Here is a 21,222-nt window from a genome sequence, read left to right on the forward strand (position 1 = left end):
ACAAAAAGTAAAGAAAACTGACCTTTATGTATGAATTCATATTAACTGCCATTCATGGTTGTAGTGCATCTTCTAATCTACATCTGCAGCTACTCACCAATTTAATAAGTCCTTAAGTTTTAAAGGCTCTAAAGCACACACCCGGATGTACAGCAGAAGAGAGTAAGGAGTGAACTAAAGGACTGTTGCCTCTTGCAACTATCGTCACGCTGTGAGAGAAAAGTGAATGAAAGCTTGTCCTTGGAACAACAGAGTCCTCTTGTTCTCATCTGCCCTGTTCTGACTTCACTACTGGATTTATTTGATGAGACAAAACTTCTGCTGAACTATCTACCTTTAAACCCTATTCTAGCCTAGGAATGCTCCGACCACATTTGCCTCTTGTTTCCTATGCCATTTTTCCTCATCCTGTGGTCAAAAAGATGGATCCAATGAACTTGGATTGCAAGAAATTCTGTAGCACTCCAAATGAGCATGGACTGCACCTCCACAAGGAGGAAGGTTTGTTAGCACAGGTCATGGCACTCACTGGAGGGGAAATGAAAACAAGCATCAACATTAGATCCGTGTAACAAATGGTCAGATTTACTCAGCATCATTTATCAAAAATTAAGTCTGCTCAAAATGATTTTTTGAGGCAGTACGCATAAGAAAATTTTATTTCCATAAGTTTTTACAAGAGATGTACAGAAAAGAAAGAATTGTCACAAATCAAAACTGTGGGTCAGAAGCTGAAAGGAAAGCAAAGTAGTCAGCTTTTCCACAGAAGTTGTTACCAGCAAAGTGTCTCTGTTCCATAGGAATTAGCAATGGTTTCACTAGGAATTTGGAAAAAAAGTGAAAAGCAAGTAGAAAAATTTGCAGGTGACATTATTTCATGTTATATACAAAAGAGCTGTGGAAGTGGAGGAATCACTCAAGCACAGAGATTAAGCCCAGGTTAAGCAAGATATGAGATACTTGCACAGACAACAAGAATACCTAGTCATAACGATGGTTTCAGTCAAAAGGGCTATATGAAGCAATCTGAAGTGAGATTCAGTCACCTAATATTAGCATTAAAACTGTTTTGCTTCTTATATTTGAAATAGTTTTTCTATTTATTCTATTTATTCTATTTATGACAAACTAATACATCATAAGAAAAAATACTGATGAAGTACATTAAGACACGCATTACTTTACATGAATTTACTCTGCACATTTTTGTAATATTAAAAACCATTCACAGCATGCAAAGTTATAAATGATAGAGTTTTAATATTAAACAAAGGAAATATAGAACATTTTCACCGTAACCCCAAAAGATGCTTTTTAGTACAGTGTTCTTCTAATATAGATCAGTTCCTTGATCTTATTTTCCACACAGCAGCTGTGCCAGCACAACAGACGGGATGGCACAGGCTGGAAACAGCAGCTGGGGGAGTGGGGAGGAAGGAGCTGGATCTGCATGAACTAACCTTGCTGCTAAGGAAATGTGCTGGTTAACATCAACACGTACAGGTAGTGCTGCTTCCTTTACTGGAATTGCTTACAGAAATACAATTTGTATCTGCAAAACCAGATCTAAATTACTGAAAGGAAGTTGCTAACTGAATGTCTATTTTTTTTAATGGATTACATAAGCAAGCACAAAGTTAATTAGAAGAGATTACCGGCAAGAAAATACTCTTACCAGTGTTAGTCAACAGAATAAGTTCAGCTTTGAGCAAAAGACACTCCTCTTGAAGAAGGAGGAGATGGGGAACTGAGACAGCTGTCATCTTCAGGGATAGATTCAACAGCTGACAGTGATTTGTAATACTCATCCTCTCCATCAAGCACTTTGATTTGGCTTGAAAGAAAACAAACAACATTTATTAAGTTAAAAAATCAATTATGTCAATATCTCCAGAAACAGAAACTTCTCTATGGATGCAAAAATGAAGGGTGCTAATGCAAGAAAGGAAAAAAAAGGCTAGAGTGATTTGATCAGAAATGTGTAGCTTTTACACGTGCCTTTTATGTTTCTTCTGCTGCTACTGCTTATGATTGGAATCTGAATGGTTCTAAGGATCAGTGAAAGGCAATACAGTTTTTCTTTTTTAGCTATACAGAACGATAGACAAATTGTTTGCATCAAATGGGCATTTCACTCAAGCAATGGGGGTTGGGTTTTTTTTGTCTGTACCATATATGTGGTATTATTTTGGTAATGCATTTCAGCTGACAGTTCACTGTGCATATGAACCAAAGAACACATCACTAATTTTTGGGCAAAGCCTTATTGACACCAAGGGTCTTTCATTTTCTGGTGAAGTATGCTGAGCACTGAAGTCTCATATCGGTACTTTTGTTCCCAAAACAGGAATACAGACTTTTTAAAATAGTGGGGAGAAATTGAGTTAATCAAATTCTGCTCAGTCATGAAAAATTTTGGGCTTTAACCTTGACCCAAAGACCTTCTATTCATATGATTATATTCAGAAGATCAATTAACAAGTGAGAAAATATTACATAAGCTTCTACTGTAATCTTGGAGTAGATGCCTTTGCAAGATCCGGTATATACTGGTCCTCACCAATCCGTGTCACCAGTCAGTGAAATGTTTTCATCACTCAAAAGTAGCCAGTTGGACTTTCATAGACTGTGTTCAATTTGTGCCTATTTCCAGGTGGTAATTGTCCACGTGACAACAAGAACTGACTCAGCTGAATTGAGAAGAAGCAACACTCTCTTGGGATGAGGGGCCTCTTAAAACCTGTTCCCCCAGGAAGGCTGCAACCCACTGTGAGTGAAGAGCTGCAAAGCTGCTCATATTCTAGGTTAGAGAACTTCAGGTTAAATACCTTTCATCTGACACCACTCATTAGGGGCAAACACATTGTAAAACATAAAGGTTATTTTTGCAGGAGTACTCAGAGAAAGCTGGGGAGCTGTTTTGAATCAGTTCTAGTATCTGCAGACAGCACTACATATGAGTTTTACATTTGCTTCGGTAGAAAACGTCCAATGTCAATGCACAGAGATATGTTAATTGTTTATTTTTAGAAGCCTCTCTAGAAAGTTTTGCATATTCTGTAATATCACAAAGGACTTCTTCTGTTTACAGTTGCTTAGAACTAAGAAGATAGATATTTACCCAAGTTTTCTTGGCTTCCTCTTGCTCCCTTGATATTCTAGAGTTCCCTGTGGAGAGGGCCAAGAACACACAGTCAAAGCAAAGCAGCAAGTCGTTAATTTTTAATTCAAAGTGATTTTGTGTTGAATGCAAGCAGATGCTGATAATATCAGAAGTCACAGCATAATTTTTTTGATCAAAGGGCTCAAGTGAGCCTGATGAAGCATGCATCTTGCTCGTCTTTGATAAACCACATCAATTATTCACCGTGAAGGCAGACATCCTGACATGAAAGCAACAGATAAAGAGCATAAGCACATGTTCAAGACGAGAGCAGAAGAACGTGGGGGTGGGGCTGGAGGGGCTGAAACAGGTATTAATAACAGAATTATTAACTGGAAACAAAGCCAGTAAAACAGCTTTATTGCCACTTTGAACTCACATTTAACTGGTTATAGTACATGTTGTCCTCAGGGCTATTCAGCATTTTGGGCTGCTGACATCGTCGACGAGGTGTTCTCAGCTTCTGTTCAAGACAGTTTTCTGAACCTACAGTAAGATAATACTATTTAGTTTTAAGCTGTGCCAGGTGCTGTGAACGTCTTAGGATACTTTAGTCAGTAAACAGTCCTTTCTTCTGTCCCATTTGGTCCCAAATCTATTAGCAAGTCTATCCTATTCAAAGTGAGCACAAGAAACTTGGGAAGTCTTTGTTTTCTGTTTTGAAACTTAGTTCAAACACAAGTTTTTAAGCATAGCTTCACTTTTACTTTTAAAACCCTTTTTTAATGCTTCCCTCTGTACAAATCACACAGCTCCGTATTCCTTTCACTCTTTATCTGAGTATCTTCTGCTATCTAAGCAGGAAATGAGGATACTGTGACCAGCCAGGGATACATCCTTCAGCAGCAGCAAAGACGTTTTTCTACAGTAGGAGGTAATAAAGCTCTTTGACTTATGAGACTTACTCTATTATCACCATTTTTATTATATAGAAAGGCTACTTTTTGATGTGGCTCTCTGCTTAATCGGAGTAATCAAACTAGTTTGGAATTACACTTTCTTAATATAATTTGTGGTGTGCCGTAGAGTAACAGTTGCTTAAAGCCATCTGGAAAGCAGAGGCTAAAGATGAAGGAAATATTTTGGAAAGGAAGGATTCTGAAAAGAACTAACAGCCTTTTTATTTTCATTTGTCTTTTTTTTTTTTTTTTTTTTTTTTTTCATGTTAAGGACGAAAGACATTATGGTGCACTGTACTATATTTCACCAGGAGTTTCTGCTGCACATCCTTCAGATTACCAGAACAAGTGCTTTCAGGACAAAACAGAAGCACTATTTACTGAAAGACAGAGTGGTGGGTAAAGAAAGCTCATTCATTTTCCACGTAATTCTCTCAATATCTTTGACTTTTCTGACATTTCCCTCCTAAAAATTATTTTTATGACAGTGTGAACAGAGAGTTTTTGGTGGCACATTTGCACTCCGTACTGCATGGGAAATGTGATCTGACACAAAGGAACAGCACAAAGATCAAGCAGTGCAGGAACTCCTTTTAAGCATTTCAAACCTGAAGTCAGTGTGCGTTGTGCAGATGTAGGGCTCTCATCCCACAAATCCATGTTTAAGATTTGTTGTTAACAAGCAGGTAAACAAAGAAGGTCTATCATATATTCAGGATCACAGCCTGCAAATACTGCATTTTTCTGCAGTTACTGAGGGAGGTATAAGAGATGGTTGCACTTGGGCCCTTGCAGCAAGAGGACTGACTGTTCTATATTTTCTTTCACTGCCTTTTTTCTGTCTCCACAGTAAAATCTCTAAGATATACTCTCTTGGAAACTATTGAACTGTGGTTCTTGTTGCGGGAGAGGATCACTTACTCTGAGCCCACCATCATCTTCCCACACAATGCCTGGAATTGATGGCAAGTTAAATGGCACCGGGGAGCTGACTGCAGAGTTAGGTCTCAAATTAAAAATTATTTTATAGAGAAGGGTTACATTTTTTCATTAATAAAAAATAAATTTTAACTAATATGCTTGCACTGCTTGCTAATTATGATACCCAAACCTTCAGTGATTTATACTTTTCAAGTTCAGTAAACCTTTCTATTCTATCTCAATACACTGTGACAGCTGACCCCGCTATTTCCATTGTATAAAACCAGACAAGACAGAAGCTGCTCCAGAAAATGCTTGAAGACTTGTGGAACTTGAGTTCCCAAGTGCTATTCATGTCTTTGGAAAGTTTTTTTCCCTTACATTTAGATAGCAGATAATGATAATCTTCTCTCTGAAATCTCTGACAGTTTTTGCCAAAGGCTTGCTGCAGCCATGTTCTGTTCTCTTTGTTTGCTGTGAAAGTTATTCAAATTGACCTTAGAGCGTTCTGCCATATCAGGTCAGTAGGCATTCCAATCTTTGCAAGAAATGTGTTCAATTGCAAGGCCATACAAATTCTTTTTTTCAACAATGTAATTCTTGAATAACTCTCCAAAAATCACTTTTTTCAGTCTATCAAGAGGTCAGTATGAAAAAAGCCCCAGGCCTCACAGTTATTCATACTTTCACACATCTCTCTGCAGCTTGCCAAAAGTATACGCCACATAAATATTTGTAACTTCTCAAACAGTACTGCAACATGATGGGGGGGGGGGAGGGTTCTTGCGTCCTTTCCCCCAGGATGCTGTTGAGGCCTTCATGTTATTTTTCAAAACATCTGTATGGTCTTCATTTTTAAAATGTCTTTTATTCATTAGGATTCTGAAACACTAATATTTTGTTCTAGCTTTTTATATTGATGCTTAATTATTCCTGTGTATTCCATGGGTGGTCTGCAGCTTGTGTCCTCCAAAGGAAATACCCTTTCAGTGGGCCCATTTGTCTTAGTGTTTAGCAGCATACTACACGAACAGTAAAAAATCTGGTAACATTTATCATAAACTACCATATCTGGAGAAAACTGCATTAACATGTGCTCAACACTCAGCAGTTGAATAGGCAGTTTAAATGGTGTTCTATAACATTTTGCTTTGATGGCAAACTTAAAGCATCCAATAGGAAAAGCTAAAAGCAGCAGCACCAATGTCATTACCAGTGCATTATTTGTGTTGCACCTCAATTGCGCCAAGAGCCCAGCACGCCCAGACTCCCAAGTTTCCTACAGATTCACAATTTGGATAAGAGAGTGCACACATGCACTTCCTTCAGGCTGTCCTGTAGCACTAGCCTGAACTAGCCAAGTAGGGTAACTGCCTCCCTTTTGTCCAGAAGAAAACTTTTCTTCTAGTGAGCAGAAAATGTTCATGTAGCAATTTCCCAATCTCAATTAATAAATCCTTCATGACAGCACATAAATAACAAAGTAAATCTCCTCCTGACAAGCTTGCTATGTCAGCTGATCTGGCCAGCATAGGACAGACTGAGGTTCTAAGTGTCCTCCTTTCCTTGCTTGAAGCTAGGCAAACATCCCTAAATCATAGAATAGCTAGGTTGGAAGGGACCTCAAAGATTATGTAGTTTGAACTCCCCTGCCACGGGCAGGGCTGCCGAGCACTAGATAATTCTGCCCAGAGACCCATCAAACTTGGTCTTGAACACCTTCACCCACAGCTTTTCTGAGCAGCCTGTACCAGTGTCTCACCACCCTATGAGTGAAGAATTTCTTCCTTAATGTTGCTCACAGTGAAGGGAATTAGAAACTGGCAAATGGATAAATTTGACTATAAAGTACGTACTTATAAGTAAACAATCCAATGGGGTTTCTATTTAATCCTCTTCTATTACTACTGGCTATTCTTCTTATTCATCAGTTACGGCAGAGACCAGGGGCTTGCACTGCTCAGACGGATTACGAAGATGTGTGTTTTCAAGTAAACGTAAAGTCAGACATTTAAGTTACATTTTTCAGAACTGGGAATTGCACAATTGGAAAATGGCACCTCCAGGAAGACTTGGGAATCCTATGTATATTCTGCTGAGCATCAAGTAGATTGGGAGCAAAGTGGAGTGCTACTCCACAGAAACAAGGAAACGGTTCTACCGTTGACTGCAGAATTGTTTCAGAGAGAGCCCTGTAAACTGCAGAATGTTTTGAGAACAATTTGAGATCTGGAAAATTTGCTTTAGAGTCAACAAAAATTAAAATGTGATGTTCCATTGTTTCAAAAGAAGGATAAGAATGTTTTGAAGCAAGTCTAAGCTCCTGTATAGAAGGATTACTGGTGGTGGAGGGCTTTTTACTCTAGGAAACACAGGCCTGAAATGCCTGAAGGCCACGAGAGGAAGAAAAATCCAATTTAAATACAGCACAAAGTGAAAGCAATCAGACAGGAAAAAAGAAATTAGCAGTATGATGGAAATTCAAGATGAGATTGGAAGGTTTTAGAAAAGCTATACTTTAACTAAAGATGAAGTTAAAAACTATTCAAGATACCAGATGGGTCTCTTCTTACCTAATGTGAATTCATTTCTTTGCGAGTCAATCTGCAGAAGATTTTTTGTAGATTTTTTGATTTCTGGTATCTACTTTCACCTTTCAATTTCCATGCATTTCTTCTTGGTTTTTGTATGGTTGAAACAAATATTTTTCTTCAGTTAGCCATCACATCCACATTGACACTTTTCATGAGATCCGAGTTTGAAGTTTGAAGTGAATGAGTTTGAAGAAGATTAGCAAGTTTCATATGCCATACCTTATTTAGATGATTTTCTGTTTAGAAATTCATTCTTTCAATAAACTGCAAAGGACTTTCTCAAAGTTGCACAAGCTGACAGTCAGATATGGGGAAAGACTTTGAAATGCTCTTTAGCTACAAGACAAGGACTTCTGCACCAACGATTTGGGCCCTGACTGATGCTTAAAGAACAGCTGAAAAACCTGGAAAAAAAAAATATGTTTTTCTGATGACTTCCTGTGAGGCGTATGACTTCACTCTGATACTTAGAGAAAATCTCATTTAGATGTCCCATTTGCCCTGTTTGTCTCAATAATGAAAACTTGTAGACAGGCCCTGGGCATACTCTTCAGAGGAACTGCAATCATCATTCCTGCTCCTGAAATGAAGTTGGGGTCTTCTTCAACTGTTCATGATTAAGTCCTTGCTTCAAAAACCTCATGATGCTGGTGACCTTGCCAAACACTTCTAATTCTTCCTATCTGGTGAATTCTGCTGAGAAAATAGTGACCTGCATTTGGAAGTTGTAAAATCCACAGATGCGAATCAGGTTGTCTTAAGACTGGTACAGCACAGAGAGGGCACTAAATTCTGGATGACATCTTACTTTTAGCAAGGAATGCACAGAAGGGATCTTTGCCAATGCGTCAGTGCTACAAAGCAGGCTGCATTGCTGACTCCCTTGCTGAAGGGACTCCATCCACTCCAATACATACTGAGGAGTGGAGTAGAGCAGTCAGTTTATTTCTGAAGCCATTCACCCAAAAAAGGTTTGGAAGGCCTTGTATTTTTCTGTTTCAGGTGAACACAAACTTAACAACACAGGATGAGCAGTCCTTCTGTAATTACTCAGACACAGGGAGATTTATCATATGAGGAGAAAGGGCAGCTCGGTACAGAAAATGGGGCCATATTTATTATTAACACAGTAAGCAAATAAAGTAGATAAGTCAGTATGACCAAGAAAAATAGTAAGCATGTGTCTGATTTCCAATCTATAATATCAGACGAAACATGAAAGTGCAACCCTTAATTATAAGCAAATATTAGCACAGACTCATGGGATCTCATCATAACATCTCAAGGTCTACATTCATGAAAATTTAAGCAATGTTTAAAATCATGTTAATTTGTTCTTTGTTTGTTTCTTTTCCTGCCAGTCTAATTTATTCCAAAAGACTTTGGTTCTCAAATCTGGATATATTGATCATGCCTATGTAAAGCATTGTAATAGCCCGGGGAGAAGACTTCTTGTGGAAAAAAAAAAATTGTCTTTGTTCTCTTTTGATAATTTATATTTATTTTGATGTTTTCAAGCATTTCCAGTTCTGAATCATTTTTCAAGCAGCAAGTTAACTTCACTGTTTCTCTTGAAGTCTTGGGCAAATTCAGAAATGACCTCACACACAATGATAATATACATTCTCCTCCTGGACTGGCTGCTAAGTGGGTAATTAGGTGCAGCATGCTGATTTCAAGGAACAGCTACATTTTCTTCTGTGCCATACAAGCCTCTTCAAGAAAAGGACCCAAGGGGCTAGTGATTCTGGTCCCACTCATATCAGTACTAAATGAGAGCGACTGAGCATCGCTTATGCAGTAAAAATGCTGTAACTGATCTAGGCTTTGTGATTTTAATTATTTCAGCTTCATTTTTAAAGAAGAGAAATTTACAAAGAGCACATACTGCTGTCAGGCCACAAGTGTTCACACAAACAATTTCGCTTTCTCATTCTGACGGTTCTCCACCCTTTGCAAAAATTTGCATCACACCTTAATTGCAAAAGGGAAGAAAAATAAAAAACTTGCTGGAGAAGCAGAGTGAATACTCAGGTAGTTACACTGAGCTATACTCAGTCAGTGAACTCAGTGAACTCCTCTTGTGCCTGCCTGCCATACTTACACCAGCCCAGACAACACTATCTTGCGCACCCCTGTATGAAACTGCATTGTGACTGTAGCGCACAGAGACTCACAGCACAAGGTATCAGCACACTGCCTGTTACATGTTACCTACTTTGAATATGTTAGAAACAAGGGCAGGATAATGGCTGCAATAGACTTCACAGATCAAGTTCTGTAGAGTAATCCAATAGCTTCATATGGGAATAATGAAGTTACCAGGTCTATGCCATACATTATAAATATGAAGTATATTATAATAGTTTAAAAAACCCAACAACAACACAACAAGAATAACCAAAAAACAACCAAGAACAGGCGGCTGATGGAAAACACTATCTCTGAAATCAAAGACTGTCAGATGGGAAGAGAACAATACAGCTAGAAGACAGACAAAAAATGGTGAAAAATGGATCAAATATGATACTGAGAAACTAAAGAGTAGAAGAAAAAGAAAGAAACAACTACAAATGGTACAGCAGTAGAATCTAAGTTCTGGCAACAGAAGATTTGATTAATCTAGTAACATCATGAGCCTGGAGGCAAATTGGCAGATTTAATATTATTAACAATTGTAATTCTCTCCAGGACACCTCATACTTACCCAGCACTTCAATATGTTCAATAAGGCCATCCACTCTGTTGATATAGCGAGAAATAATACAATTGGGAACCATTCTTGCCACCAAATTCCCTTACTCCCTTCCTCTACAGAGGAGTGTCCAGGAATATTTATAGGGGTCGGTACTTTTCATGCTGTTAGTGGCAGGCATGCATGGAAAGAACAATAAATCACACGTTCTTCAAGGAGTTAGAAGGCCTCAGCTCACTTGCAAAATATCCTACTGGAGCTTGGCTCAAGGGTTTCTAAGGAAAAAGCTGTTAACTAATTAAAAAATATATATCCATTAGTGCTTACGAAGAGAGATTAATTCTTAACAAATCCTGCAATTCCTATGCACTCAAAGCTCTTGCTTGGATTCAGTAGGTAAGAATAACAACTTAGATTTAATTATCTTCAGTGCAAAGTGCTTTGTGGTCTAAATCTATAGCTCTAAATGTAGTTACCGGATTCACTGAAAACACAGAAAATCTGGAGGGGCAAGAAGTCCTATCATAGACAGTTATAAAACAAAACAAAATCGAGCTTCATGATCACCTCAGATCCCCCACACAACTGTGGTGAACTAGACTTCTGTTTATTCAGATGGAGTGTGCTCCTAGTGCCAAGAGCCATAGACTGCTAGGGAAATTAATGTAGCCTCTTTGATGTCATGTGCATCCCAGAATCTGTAACACACTGCTAAAACTGTGAGCACAGCCTTTTGTTTATAGCCCTAAACAGAACCATTTGAATACACACACTGAAAGAGCTCGTAACAGGAGCAATGCGTTTTCTTCCACCCAGTGATTCATTACTTACGGCTTCGTTTTGGATACTGCAGTTCCATGCAAAGACATATGCTTTAGATTATAAAGCACATTAAGCAAATCATAAGTTTTTCAAGATGGTATGTAAAGGCTGTTTTTTGCATCTGTTTGTTGCCAAAGACCCAGATGATACTGTAATTAGAACAACAAATATTTTATGTGAAATCAATCATTTAGCTGTCTCCGCACCCCAAGACAATGACTTTGTCGGGAATACAAGATGCATAAATAGTTAGAATCTTGGCTTTGGTTGTTTTTTCCTTTTCCAACACAATTCTGATCCTTCAGTTTTTGTCAGTTCTTTCAGTTTCTATTGTGACTGACTTAACTATAGAGTGAAAATGCAGAGATAAAACAAAGCATACCAAAGAACTAAACTGTCAGTGACTAACACAGAGGAGATCCAAACCTGTCATCAGATAGCTTCTGCAAGGACAGTCCTGAAGACATGTCTTCCTATAATCATTGAATATACACAACCTTCCATGCGTCCTGCATGTAATAACATCTACAAGAGAGTTTCAGAGGTGTGACAAACAGCCAGCTAACCAATTAAAGCCAAAGAGGTTTATATAAATGCAACTTTAATTTTAGGAAAAAAATCATGTGAAACCATTCTGAATGGCAGAAAGTAGTTCTGATCGATGAAGAAACGTTAACTGATTTTTTTTCTTCTCATCCTTTTATATGACCCAAATACGCCCAATTTATATGTCCAAATACGACCCAAAGTAGTTACAGAAGCTGCTTTTTATTAGTTCTTTTCAGAAGAGACAGTTATTGATGAAAAACAGGATATTCCAGGTATGCTGGAGTTAGCACATATCACAGCACATTTCCTGGTCTTAGAAGACCTTTTTGATCCAGTAACTACCAGGTGATAAGAAATAGCTGTTTCACATTACCATGTGAAGTGATGCCTCTCCTGCTCTTTGAGCGATGCTGTATAATCAATATGAGTGACTGAAAATATTTGCAGGAGGAAAGCCTACTGAAAGCAATTAAATACAAAGAGATCACTTCTGGATTGGGAAATCCCAGAGCCACCAGCCTAGCATGGTTTGAGGGTGTACTGGGCAAATCTTTCTGCTTGCCCTACTTTTACACTGTACTCCAAGTTTTTGCACTTGGTCATTCCTATAGAGAAAATTAAACTAAACAGACTATGCTCCTTGTTAAGTTTTCATTTGTGAGGCTTACAACTTTGAAACAATCAGGTAAGAAATCCACTCCAAATAAATGCAAGTAGCCCAGATCCCCAGGGAACACCTGAAGATCAGAGTCTTCAGTGCAAAGATGATCTCAAAATTAGCATCTCATATTGTACTATGCATGCCTTTTTGATCACACTACATGAGATTAGCACGAGCTTCTGAAAAGCAGCAGGAGAATACTCATGCAAAGAGAAATAGGCAAACCAGGCATTCTTTAATTTTTCTAGACACGCCCAATTTTTTATTTCTGTAAGCATTAGTTTAAGATACTAGTCTTGAAAGATAAATGCTTGGAAGACTATACAGCCCAGAGGTTTGCTGTGACACAAGCTTTTCTCATCAGCAGTGTACCATAGCTGGGACTCAGCCTGTTGGTGCAGTTAATATACTTAATGAAGTTAAGAAAACAGGATTAGAAAGAACCTCAAGTGACTGCATAGATTTCCTCATCTTCCAAAGTAAAATGACATACCATGATGAAGATATAAGAAATTTTCAAAATTGCTCAGGTGCAAGAGATCTTTAAAAAAAAAGTATCATGACAGCATCATCAATTTCAGAAAAATCCTCCAATGTACGGCTGGATCTGTTAATGCACGAGATTTCAAACTGTGGATTGTGGATCTCTCAAGAACTATCATGTGCTAATACGCTTTGGATAATTCCCTGGACAGTTGGCATTGGTTCCTCTTACTGATGCCAGCCATAAAGCATAGGAGGAAAAAGAACATAGAAATTAACACTGTGGTTAACTTTTGAAAATAAAAAGTCAAAATATTCAGTACATTGGAGACCAGTAACAGATCACAGATACCTTTCTAACACTGCTTCTCTACAGGGCCAAATGCTGAAGCTGCCAAAAATGCATCATACAAATGTAGGGAGCTGTGCATGCAAAAGTAGGACAGGAGGCAATCTGTAAGTTCACAGTCTGTTACAATGTGGTTCATAACATGCACATGTTTCAGAATTGCTGTCCTAGCATATAGCCTGGATGCTTTTAAAAGTAATCCCTCACCTTCTTCCATACTGTAATAATAGCATTTTTATCCCATATCCTCAGAGATTAAGCCATTTGATTGACTTTGAATTCTGGACACACAGGAAATTTGTATTAATTTAGCATAATGATGAGGCGCAATAAAGGCTCTGTGGAACCACAACAGCACGGTCTCTAAGGTTTTGTTCGTTACAGAAACACAATTTGCATATCTAAAGGCTTGAAACCATGGGTCCATATTGATACAAGTAGTATCTCAAATTTGAGTGTAGCAGATTCAGCATATATTTCAAAGAATAAATGGTAGAAGACCAAGATAAAACTCTCAGTAGATTTCTTCATTAAGAAAGGGTTTGTTTTTTTTTTTCCTGAAATCAAGCTAGTTGGCAGCAGTAACATTTAAAGGAAATATTAAAGCTTCACTGAAAAAGTGAAAAAGCCACTAGTTAAAGATTTGCTTCCTGGTTGCTGAAGTCACTTGGTTTGAGATTGTCACTGCTGGAAGTGAAGAAGGTATCCAGGTAAAACAAAGGAAACTAATGCTATATGGCTGTGTGCTACAGAGACCCATTCTTTTAAGGGGGTGCAAATTGTTACCAGAACTCCTAACATTAGGCCTACAATTAGTGATGATTCCCAAACAATCTACAAACCAAACTCAGGCCAGCAAATTCCCAGGGAGTATTTTGAAAGAGAAACTGAAGAAGCATGAGCAAACTATTCAGTCAATAGCAGAAATAGAAAAATAAGTAGGACTGGAAAAAAACTTCAGGCATTAAAGGTGCTATTTGAATGAGTGCCTAGTGCTTTTATCTCTTTCCGAATCTAAATCAGTTACCATTTACTTGTAACTTATGCTATGAATCTGTGCTGTGTTAGAATGCTGACACAAAAACAAAGGGTCATTATGTCAAGACTCAAGGGCAGAGAGATGTAGTTCATTAACTTTCATCCAGAAAAGGTAGGTGAGAGCTTCTAGCAGTGGAATGGTCCACTCAGGAAACAGAAGAGGTGCTCAAAGAAAACTGAGGGAGCTCTGCCAAAAGCTTCAGCATCAGCACGCTCACTTTCAATAAAGTAGTTCTAGACTGTGTATTTCATGATTCCCAGCTGTACCATCTGCATTAAGAGTTTGGGAGTGAATTCAGAGCATCAGTTCTTTTCATCCAGTACTTCCCAAAAACATTTAAAAGAAACTTTGGAAAAGAACTTCAGCTCACAGGAGCAGAGGAAGACATACATGTGTGCATATACAAATAAAGTGAATTAGCTGACTTTCTGATATTACAGTGACTAACTTACATGAAAATATGTTTTGTTTTGAAATTACACTTCTTGACAGGGCTTGCTGCAATACATCAGCCCACCATGTCTTATTCCCCTCTGAACACAGCTTTGCATGCGAGTGTCACTTGTTTTAAATTAGTAAATTCTACAGGATTGAAGTTATTTTTCTTATGAACATACAACTGATTTTGGTGACTTTGATGACTCTTTATTCCTCAAAGCTAAACAAATCCTCCTTTACCAGAGTGGCGATTTTCGGTTTCAAACTGAAACAATAACAGAGCTGATTTTTTAAAAATGTTTCAGCTCACTCCTTCCTGAAAGGAAGGCTCCTTCACAGTGTCTCAGTGCAGGTACACACGATTTCTTGTCACTCCGTACCAAATGATTTACAAAATTTACTTTGGGAGTTGATTTGTTTTCCACTTCGTAACTACTTGATTATTTTTTCAGCTCTTTCTTACAGTTCAGTACTACATTCTTGGCTGGTAATAAACTAATATATCCCTATAGAATAGCTCAAATTCTGTGTCCTGATTCTGCTCTTGGTCTGTGGATGCTACAGAGCTAACAAAGTTTGAATTAACACTTCATTTGCTACTGTGCACTATCTCCTTGTGTGAGAGATCATCAAAGGATCACACAGAGTTGCAATGTGAGTAAACTACTACACTGCAAGTATACCTATTGCCATGCAATGCCACTTCTGATTTGTCTGTCACTGGTACACGAGCAGTCTGGCCATATTAACATAACACTGTTCCATAACATATCCTGCTTCTCAGTAGGACTAATTAGCTTAGGCACGGCACTGCACTCATCCAACTACACTGCCTCCAGGGTCTGATTCACATCTAGCTTGAGCAGCTTTGCAAAACACTGGCATGCGCGGAGTCACTATATCATAAATTGATATTATGGCTTATTCTACACTAACTTTCCCACGGAGACAAAACCTAAAAATCAGCTTTACCACTGTGAAGAGATTCAAAGTCTGCTGTAAGTGATGCTGCAGTAATACTGACAATATCCTGTCCCCAGCAGAAAGGCTCATATCCTGAGAGTGCTAACAACGATGCACACTTTCACCACTAGAATTAGTACCTCTGAAGTCAGCCCCAGCATTAAGCAGATAAACAAGGGAACAAATGGAAAGTACCATCAAACCACATTGATAATAATGTGGTTTAGAGAAATATGATTAAAATAGAACTGTGTAATAGAATCTCAAACTCTCCCCTTTAGAAAGGACTGTCTTAATTATTTTGATCATTGAAAGATCCTGTGAAATAAAAAGGCCACAAGAAAAGAAAAATAAGTATTTCTCTTACTTATAGAAGACATAAGTGATTTTAAAAGTCCAGTACTCCTTCTATCAATACAATACTTGAATTAACTCACAAAGCAGTTTGATTTCAGTGATAAGTGAGAACCATTCCCTTCCCACAAACACAGTAACATGGAGGAGTACTCAGGTTAACCTCTGATGACAATTTCTTACATTCTATTTTTCAGTAATATAAGCTCAGAAATAACTTTTGGTTTTACAGAAAGTATAATCTTCACATGTAGCTGCTCAGTATTGTCTAAATTAAATGAATGTGAAACTGATGGGTGGACAGAGGCGAACTGAAGATAATCAGCAAAATTTATGTTTTCAAATAAAGTACGAAACACACAAATCACTTTAAAGAGACGTATAAAATTATCATTTAGAAAAAGAAATTAAATCACAGTGTTGCAAAAAGCAAAAGATATGACCCGTGGACCACAAGTTACAGTTGTTTGCTTTCACAAGGTAGCATGGCAGGAAATTATCTCCTTCTCGTCACGCATTTCATTTTTGATTAGGTGATTTTGCATTATTTGTAACTTCAAAAACCAGCCACAAAAATATGAGGTGCCAAGGATATTTTTTTTCTCTGAAGATACTATTCTCCGTAAGAAATCTGTCTCCAACACCACATACTGCAAAACAAGATTTTCAGTTTTTACTGCAGACACTTGTGTCAGCAATCTACATGAACTCAATGCATTATGTCATTCCATAATGACAGATCACTCAAGGCCTCATTTTCCTTAAGATAAAAGTTATTATTTAAAGATACATTGCTTTGTACTGCATCACCTGGCAGAGCCAGCAAAGGACTCGCATCCCCATCACACTCTTCTTTCCCTCATGGCTGTCAGGGCTGCTATCAATGTGAACAGAGAACTTGCAACACTGGCCTTCAGAAGAATGAATTTTCCTGTCATCTCTGCTGCAGAGTTAAAGTTAGATGCTTAATGATAATGCTGTAAACTTCAAACTACTTATTTCACTGGTGCTCAGCACACGGAAGGGAAGAGACACTCAATCACATTATGAAGAGCTGCATGATTTCTTTCTCCCTTGATACAAGAAGCAGCAGTGGCCGATGCCAGTGTGCAAGGCAGATTCGAGTCCTCAGGCACCAGCCCACAGAAAGGAGGCTGAGCTCTTCTGAGTCTATCCTGTTATGAAACAGCACGGCTGGAGAGGAGTCAAGGAGACTAGGATCTGACAGAACACATATGGACACCTTTTCTACCTTGATTTGTGGATGAGGAAAATATTCAGAAGTAAATGTTTCATGTCCTGCCATGAATCACATAATTGAAGAGAAGGCAAAATCCTGTACTTGGTGTAAAACCGAAGTGAGAAAAATAGTGATCCTGCCTGCAGCTGGACTTTCCTTATCATTTCAAAGAACTTCGGGTATTTATATAGTACTAATTTTTAAAGAGAGACCAGTACAGCCACATAGCATGACATATTGAACTGCATCTTGCAGCATGTGATGCTGTTCTTTACTTTTCAGACTCCTTAACAATTCTCACTGAGTATAGCTCATGGCAACCTGGGGATAAGAAGTGCTTTGCTACACTCTGCTAAGTGTAATTACGATGGCATGTAGCCATACTTCTAACAATTAGTGAAGACTTAAACTATGGCATTTTAACTTGGTGTCCACCAGAAAAATGTAAATATTGTCCATACGCAGTGGGAAAAACAGAGTGAGTGACATCACAAGAAGCGTCTTTTTTAACTGCATCCAGAAAGCTCTTCTAGATCATGTTTGAACATGAGAAACTATTACAGTAGAGCACAAAGTCAATAAAATGATCGCACCAGACTTGCCAACGTGCATAAGGGTTTTTATCTTTAAAAATAGCCCAGTATTTAGCTGTATATGAATGAAAACGCTAAAACATTTCTGAAATGTGTTCCTGCTGCTTGGCCATTAGCATGTTACACCACAATAATTTAAATCTCCTTTCAGTTCTGGGCACTCAAGATCATGGCCCTCCTAATTTCTGAAGTGGGAGACAGGGGGAGATTCCTGCTTATGTGGAAGAGAAACATTCTGATAAATATTCTTCTGCACCCAAGTTAGAAGTTAGTCAGACTTCTTTTGTATTCATTTATTTCTTCACTAACACTGGAATTTTAGGGCAACAGAAACTTTTTTTTGTGAATTCAGGTCATATTAGCTAACAGTTTCAACTGAATTTACATGAAAAAACTTCAGAGATGTTGAAACAATTCATTCTGGCATCTCAAAAACAAAACATTTTGATTTTGTCACAAGGGGACTCCTTTCCCAAAACAGAGGAGGTAGTGCTGCCACCCCTGATATCCAAAAACTCAGTGATTAGGCCATGCTCTTAGATTGTGAAAAATGTAGCTTCAAACACCTTCTTTAACTGATTTGGTACAGAGACCTGAACCCAAACATCATGCTTCTCAGGAGAGTAACCTAACTGCTGGGCTAGAAAATATTCTTAGGTAGTTTTCTCTCAGCCTCATTTGTTGAAAATGTCCCACTTTGCATAAAGTAGTTAAATATTCATTGAAACAAAGATTGAAAGCCAGGTGCTGGCCCGCTTTTCTTTTGACTGCTCAAATTGCCACAGTCTCAAGTCTATGCCCTACTTACTATTTCATGCACATTCCACTGATGGGAGAAAGGGGAAAAAGAAAAAATGCTTTCTTCTCCAAACTTCTACATCTGCCTTGGGCATAGCCCACACCACTGAAAATACAGATTAGTGAAAGTTTTGAGCCTTACCTTTGGAAGGACAGTACAGAAGGCAAGAAATTATCACTTTCCAACATGTGGAAAAACTTAGAATAAAACCATTAATAACAAGAAACAGTATTATTCAAAGGAAAAAAATGTGAGAAATCTGCATCTGTTTGTATCCAACATTTATCCCTATTGGCATAATTAATAAAAAGCTATGAATAAATCACATGAAATTCATTAAATCCACGAGCTTTAGTTGCTGACTAATTGGTAAATATACTCTTGATAAAAATATAAAATGCATGCCAACTCCACATTTTAAAACTTGTTTCTGGTTAAGATGTCTCTGCTTCTCAGTTTCTTTACCAGCAGAGTTTGATTTTCACAGTTATTGGTCTTATAGAAACAACGATGCTAAGAACTATGCCAATGTATCTTCAACTATAGAGTAGGAAAACAAAAGCACAGCTCTATTGAGCTTCCAGACACTGAGAACCTGGCTTTTCTGTGTCTACAACAATTTTTAACATACCTGTGAGTCTAAGACCTGCTGAAGTCAGCTGAACATTTCAGCAGACCCTTCAGGGTGCTTCAAATGCTTTATGAATGTGGCCTTTAGCACTTCCTTCTGCAGCGTTGCCTCCAGCTAGTGCTATAAGACTGCATCATTGCTTAGTGAAACTTTGGGTGAGTTAAACATAGCAAATTCTGATAGATTAAAACTTGAGGAACAACACAGACCCATGCCTGAAGTAGACAGACAATCTGACTGTTGGAATTAGACACAAATAAAAACTTCTTATGAAAAACCTGTGCTCAGTTGTGGCTATAGCTATATACCCCAACGCATCCTAAGGTCACAGAAGATCCATCCCCACTCTTTCTGACACTGTGAAGCCTCTGCAACCTCCCCAACCTCCCACACTGTGCTTTCAGGGGAAACATGAAGAGATGAGGGGAAAAAAAAAAAGGAGGACTGCATGCAGTCAGCTACAGATACTATAAATAGGGAGCTCAGCAAAAGGCTGTAATACTTACAACTCCTTTTAATAAACCCATGGAAAGCCCCATCTGAAGGGTCTTTTTGCCACCAACACCGATGTCTCTGATTGTGGAAGGCCTTCCTGACATCAAACAATCCCAGATGCAGAGAGGCCTTGGGAGCTAGCCCAGTGCTTTGTTTGGGCACAAACTCAAGTTTACTGTATTTACATTTTTCTGAAACATGATTTAGAACAGATGTTATTGGACACCACAGTTCTTCTCCAGGGTTGGAGTAGAAAAATCACAGCAAAAGAGGGAGACACAGAATAGCTCAATTTACATTTTGAGAGGATATTGATCTGCATTGCAAAGAAGGGGCAGATCCTGTGCATCTCCAATTCTAGTTTAATTACACTTACATTCAAACACTAGCATTTGCTTCCTTCTGTTAAGGCTCAAGCAAAAAGTTTGTTTGATTATGAACAGCCTTATAATTAAGTGAACCATTCAGAGCTGGAGATGGTTTAGGACCATCTCTGCTTGTATTCTCTATTTCTGCCATTGATTTTGACCTTGACTGAACAACATATTCAAAGCACTTGCACCAAACCGCACTTATGGTGTGCATGTTTGAAACAAAGAATAAAATAATGTTGACAAACAGTATTATGAAATTGATACAGCTTTAATAGCGGCTTAATGAAAGAAATGGGAATACGAAACTCCCTTCTTCTCTAGACAATGGGTGGTGAAATAAGCTGTCCACAATGGAGGGAAAAAGCTAAAAAAAACACATTTGGAAACAATACAATGACATATGGTCCCATATGCTGAATCTATAATGCTTCCTAATTCCTTCAGGGTAAAATGTACTCTTCTCCTGAACAAATTCCAAGTAACTGGGATTTGCCTGTGAAGACTGAAGGAGGGAATAAAATCTGCCCTTTACACACAGACACATCACTGTGAAGCAGCTTCTCTGCAGTTGTCATTTTACACATTGATTGGAGCAGCACTTGCAACTTATTTCCACTACCTTGTCCTGTTGCCACTAAGGGCTAACATATGTACCTGCAGTTTTCTTCACTGATTCACAAAGGTAACAACTGACTGCACTACCTCTGTTCAGAGATGAAACGGAATTTTTTTTTTTTTTTCCACAATCCCTATTCTCACACTCCTTATTGATGCAACATTCCAAACTTCAGGGGCTCCAAAGAGGACATATACCATTTTTTGCAGTACTCTCTGGCCATTAAAGTACATCTTAAATTACCTATAAAATAGTCATTATAATGCTATTTTTGAATTTGCTTCACCACGACTGTTTCAGGAGCAAGTAGTAAGCTGTAGCCATTGGTTTAATTTCTTTGTATATTAATATTTGTAAGATGTTAAAAAGTTATAGTTTTTAACTCTTGTTCATATACATAAATAAAATATCTCCGGTAAATACAGCACCCTTGACAAGCTGCCTGTTATGAAGAAGCATCTTTCTATTTTGTAAACAGCTGTTTCTCCAGCCCTCTAGGACTGTCTTTACCCATTCAGCCAAATTCAGCAGTCCATGCCCTCTG

General features: G+C 38.2%; 1 protein-coding gene across 1 annotated transcript in view; it reads right to left on the reverse strand.

The window, feature by feature from the left end:
- Positions 1–1,218: 1,218 nt before the first annotated feature.
- The window catches only part of MYO3B (myosin IIIB), a 164,418-nt gene continuing 144,414 nt past the window's right edge, over positions 1,219–21,222 (reverse strand). Inside the window, exons 31-33 of the mRNA XM_042822356.1 lie at positions 3,543–3,649; positions 3,122–3,168; positions 1,219–1,834 (exon numbers count right to left, since the gene is read on the reverse strand). Of these exons, the coding sequence (XP_042678290.1) occupies positions 1,699–1,834; positions 3,122–3,168; positions 3,543–3,649 (290 nt within the window). The 3' untranslated portion in view covers positions 1,219–1,698. The remainder of the gene's footprint in view (positions 1,835–3,121; positions 3,169–3,542; positions 3,650–21,222) is intronic.

This window comes from Centrocercus urophasianus, unplaced genomic scaffold (genome assembly GCF_019232065.1).
Source record: "Centrocercus urophasianus isolate 14NV4802_14NV808 unplaced genomic scaffold, USGS_Curo_1.0 seq_20, whole genome shotgun sequence".
Lineage (NCBI taxonomy): Eukaryota > Metazoa > Chordata > Aves > Galliformes > Phasianidae > Centrocercus > Centrocercus urophasianus.